This window comes from Cynoglossus semilaevis, chromosome 11 (genome assembly GCF_000523025.1).
Source record: "Cynoglossus semilaevis isolate Cse_v1.0 chromosome 11, Cse_v1.0, whole genome shotgun sequence".
In the NCBI taxonomy this organism is placed as follows: domain Eukaryota; kingdom Metazoa; phylum Chordata; class Actinopteri; order Pleuronectiformes; family Cynoglossidae; genus Cynoglossus; species Cynoglossus semilaevis.
In genome coordinates, this window is record NC_024317.1 from 16,913,755 (window position 1) to 16,918,743 (window position 4,989).

The 4,989-nt window shown below is 38.0% G+C and overlaps 1 protein-coding gene across 1 annotated transcript in view; it reads left to right on the forward strand.

Annotated features, from left to right (window-relative positions):
* fam83c (family with sequence similarity 83 member C) overlaps positions 1–4,989 on the forward strand; it is a 10,585-nt gene continuing 5,596 nt past the window's right edge. The window contains exons 1-2 of the mRNA XM_017036580.2: positions 1–821; positions 960–1,599. Coding sequence (XP_016892069.1) covers positions 1,081–1,599 — 519 coding nt within the window. The 5' untranslated portion in view covers positions 1–821; positions 960–1,080. The remainder of the gene's footprint in view (positions 822–959; positions 1,600–4,989) is intronic.

The window sequence follows — 4,989 nt, forward strand, 5'->3', positions numbered from 1 at the left end:
AACGTTTTTTTTTCACCACACAAACAACTGTTTTAAGGGCTAGTTTTAAGTATTTGTTTTGCTCATTTTTGTACAAGTTCCGCATTTTCCGCGTGATTATTCGGTCAGACCACATACATCTTTAAATATGGCACCGAAACTCCTTGGATTTCCCATTTCACACGTCATGTGGTCACGTGAGTATGACGTGAGCAACGCACACGATGAGCCTTCACCGTGCTTGTGTTTGACAAGAAACTGTTTAGAAAATAATAAAAGCTAAAGTAATGTGAGTTAAATAACGTATTTATTTAATTATTATTTTATTATTTCTTTTTAGTAAAATAATTCTACATGTTTGCTGCGCAAGTTTAACATTATAGCAGTTTCAGCCAGATCGCAAAACATCTTTAAGTCTATTTCAAATCAGTGTGACCTAAATGAAGAAAAAAAAACGAAAAAATTTTTAAAATGACGAATTTCTACTATTCGTTCTAACATTCAAGGGAGTATAAAAAAAACTCGGGGTGCCTGTGGCTTAAGGCTCAATTCGAGATAAAAAAACAATTTCCCGCTGTGACGTCATATGTTGACCTCCAACAGTGACATACAGGGTAAGAAGGGGACGAGCGAGAGGCGGAGCTTGTTCTTGTTTGTGACCAATGAGAGGGCAGGTATCAACAGGTGAGACGCAAACATTCAGAGGAGCAGAGAACTGAAGGACGGAGGAGCTTCAGTTCAGACAGGCAGTATTTTGACATGACGGGAAGTACAGCAGCCTGGCCCATTCTGTCGCTGATCCGGATCATCTGAACCCGGATTTCATTCTCCAGTGTGACTGGGTTCGTTTATATTGTGTGTTTAGAATTTAAACCAGTTTCTTTTCTTGTGTTTTGTTCTGGTTGGTAATGCGGTTGTTCTCTGCACAGTTCCCCTCACTTTGTTCTATTTTATAACTTTTAACTTTTGAATGTTTCTAGAACGGAAAAAAACTTTTTCACTGCCCACGTCAGGACCGATAGACCGTTTCCCTCAGGAAGAGGTGGATTTGAAGAAGGACTTATCCCCTCCGGGAGTTTCGCTGCGTCGACGTTTCGCACCATGATCAGCTCAGAGGGCCTACGTCCGACGTCCAGCGGCGGCAGGAAGCCGCCTGGGAAGCTCGCTTCTCGGCTCGAGGAGGTGAAGAACCCGTGGAGACAGGTGTCCACGCTGGAGCTAAGCCACAACGAGGCGGCGCGCTTGGCTACGGACGCGCTCCTGGAACATGGGGAAAAGGAATACCGGCGGGTGCTGACAGAGGAGCGAGAGCTAAACTTCCTGTCTCCTCTGGAGATTCGATACATCACTCAGTACGCCGCTGCCAAGAACAACGGCTTCGAGAGCAACGGAACTGGAGCCGCTGCGGAGAAGGACTTTGGCGACGGTGACGCCGTGTCCGAGCTCACCTCTGGGACTTATTTCCCCATGATGTCTGACGAGGAGCCGCCGATGCTAGAGCTAGGCTGGCCGGAGTCACCGACCAGATACGGCCCCTCAGAGACCCAGATCTACTTCCAGAGGGACAAGAGCCACAACGTCAAAGACCTAATCAGGTCATTGATTAACAAAGCTAAGAAGGTAAGACAAAAATATAAAAATAAGTCCAGCTCATCATCATCACTAGCGTAGGCACAGTTAAACTAAGAATTGTTTTTTGTTTTGATATTTAGTCACAGTCTTAACACACAGGTTTCTCCAAGACCAGTCCATTTTTGTAGAAATTAATCGAACTTTCAATAAAAAACTAGAAAGGCTGTTCCTGTACTAAAACTTAGGGCTATCTTATATCTTCATAGATATCTACATTGCAAATATTTAACAGTCCGGACAAGTGCCATCATTGTCACTGTAACTGACTGTCAGTTAACTGTAGCAAACGTTTAGCTATTTGCATTTGTTTTCATTTTTTGCTTTAAGACATGTATTTGTATTGTTTGTTATATTATGTGTTATACAGTATATATTGTTATATTTCACTTTAATTGTTGGTTACCTCTGTGACTAACTTTTAGCTGTGTTCTTTGTCCACTTTAAGTTAGCCAATGGCTAGTTTAAACTATCTCTCAGGTTTGACCAACAACAAAAATAACAGCACACAGAAATGCAACCAAACACATTTTCATAAGTAGCTTTCAAGATTTACTTGGTTGTCATTGTTGCTTCTTGCAAAACATAACAACTGGGCTCCTATCTGGAGGTCCCACGTCTGTAAAAAAAAAAAAAGAAAAAAGAAAAGGCCAGAAATCATCCCTGACTAGCCTATATTCTGTGGCATCTGAGACACTACGTAATATATTTTCATTTCTCATTTTTTCCTTCCTTTGTATTTTGTTCTTGTTTTTCTCTTCGTGTATGTGATAGGCATGTTTTTTTTGTTGTTTAACTTCCGTGTTCTGTCGATATATATTGAGGAAATACAGCCGTCTTCCTTACTTTACAGCATGCTATTAGACCATCACCCACAGATAAGCTTGGGAGGTGTCTGAAAAATACTGATTAACCACATACAAAATATGAGTAATAAAATATGATTAACCTTTCCCATAATTAACCACAATTAAAAATCTTTGTTCATGTTTTCCACTGAAATTGTAAAACACGGCAGTAGTAATTAAAAAATACAAATGAGATAGAATAATTGCTTTACCCTTTTCTCACCAGCTGCCGGTTTCATCTGAATAGCATGTAGAACAAGTCAGAAAGGTTACATTTAAGTTATAATATTAATATATAAAAGAATAGTCTGTTTAGAAATCAGTTCAAGCACAGATTGACATTGTCTATTTTTGTAGTTTTTCTGGGTAATGTCCATTATTGGATCTATCGTTAGCGTTTAATCAAAGATGATACTTTGCACTTGTTATTTTTAAATTAGTAAACATTTTACAGAAGATTTTAGTCTAATTTATTAATAAACAAAAGTCGATCCACTGTAGATGGGGCAGCAACATATTGGAGAATGATGGTTATGCTATCTTTTCCTATAACCAGTTCAAATGTTCCTATCACCACAAATCCTTTTTTAAAAGAAGCCCACTAATTATCTCATAGACATGCATTCATGCAAAATTACTTCCAAAACCGACCCTGGTTTTGGATTTCTGGTCTTTTTGCGGGGGCTTCCCTGTCATCCAAACATACTGTAGCAAGGTGTCTGTTCATTTCTGATGTCATCAAAGCGTTCAGCTAACACATTTGTTAGGTCAGAGGCTTGAATTTATTTGTACAACAAAAACCCTAGTGATTTGTCAACATTTTTTCCTAAAACATTTGCTAGCCACAAATGTAACCACTGTTGGATACTGAACTGCCTCAATCCCATCATTCACCGATTGGACTATGCTGGAAACATTTAGTTGACTTCTCATTTATGATGCCAGTCTCTTGCTCAACCACATTCCAAAGGTGCTCTATTAAACAGAAATCTTGGCCATCGATTAGATAAAAGAACTGTTGCTCTCTTCTCTGAATCACTTCCTGCAAATCACTGAGAAGGTTGTGTGTGTGCGTGTAAATTCTTAGTAATTCAGAAATTTCTAAAATAATCTACACAACTTAACTTTTTTGGCAAATAGTCAACCCAGCAACCAAACCATGTTTAAAGTTACTTTGTTCTCCATTCTCATAGCCAGTTTGAGCTTCAGCTGTTGGTCTTGGCCATGAGGACATGGAGTGAATTGCAACATTTGGCTGATCAGATATTTGTGTTATAAACAGTTCATTAAGTGTACATAATAAGAGGTGAATGTGTACAGATACAGTTTTGTTATCAATGATAACCACATGTTGTTTTATTTTTAGAATTGACTCAAGAAAAGACAGAGTAGGACAGGTTCAGCTGGTTCTTAAGAATCTTTGCACTGGTTTCGAAATGCATCCAATTGTTTTCACTCTAGTTTTTTCTTTTTTTTTAATGACAGACTTTGTGGCGTGATAGTGTTTAACCAACCTCACACATCCAGACTCAGTCACTACTGTCACTGGAGCATGAAGAGCAGCTATAATGGGAGGGGTGGGAGATGGTAATGATAACTCTGAAGTTTATGTAACCAAAGATTTATGACTCTACAATTTAACAAGAAAAAAAAATGCCTTCAGAAACCACCACTCAGTTGATTCCAGCACTGAGTTTCATTCCTTTCTACATTATAAACAGTAAATGAGTGAGAATGGTTGCATCTGCCTTCATTGCTTTCATTTTACATCTTCAATGTGGACTTGGATCCATTCTCAGACACGTTAATCAACTGTTCTTCTACTGCTACCTTTTTTTTGTTAAGTGTATAATTTTTGACTGACATTTTTGGCTGTTTTTATTTGTCATCTAACTTTTTTTTTTTTTAAATACCAATTTAGCTGCCATTGTGCAATTGCACTTGATATGAATGCACTTTTATGTAGTAGTCATACAGAGAAAATTTTACAATCTGTCAGCAGGCCAGTAGGTCTGTCCTTTATTATTAATATAAACATGAGTGGGGGAAGTTTCTTTTATCATTGAAATCTGCTGAATAAACATTTTCATAATTTTGTAATTTATTATTTTAGTGAGATAAGTACACAGTCATAGGCATAAATGCAATGGTACTAATAATTAGCAAAATAATTTCTTTCATTGTTTCAGTTTTCATGTTGGTGCAAAGCGTTCAGTATTTTTGTCTACTTCCCTCATCTCCCTGACGATTCTTTGTCTTAGCTTTTTCTATGAGCTACCACTTCTATTACCTGTAATCATACAACACTTTCATTGCATGTGCATCTCCACCCAAAAATATATAATTTCTTTTGCACAATTACATACAGTATATGTAACACCTAATCCTCATATTTAATTTATTTACGTTACCATACATTGATTGAATTTTACAGTCTCTTGCTGAAGCTGTCAAAGTGGGAATAACCTTGACTCATTCAGAGTTTCCTGTGTGTGACAGCAAAGCCTGGCTCTTCCACTCACCAGTTCAGTTT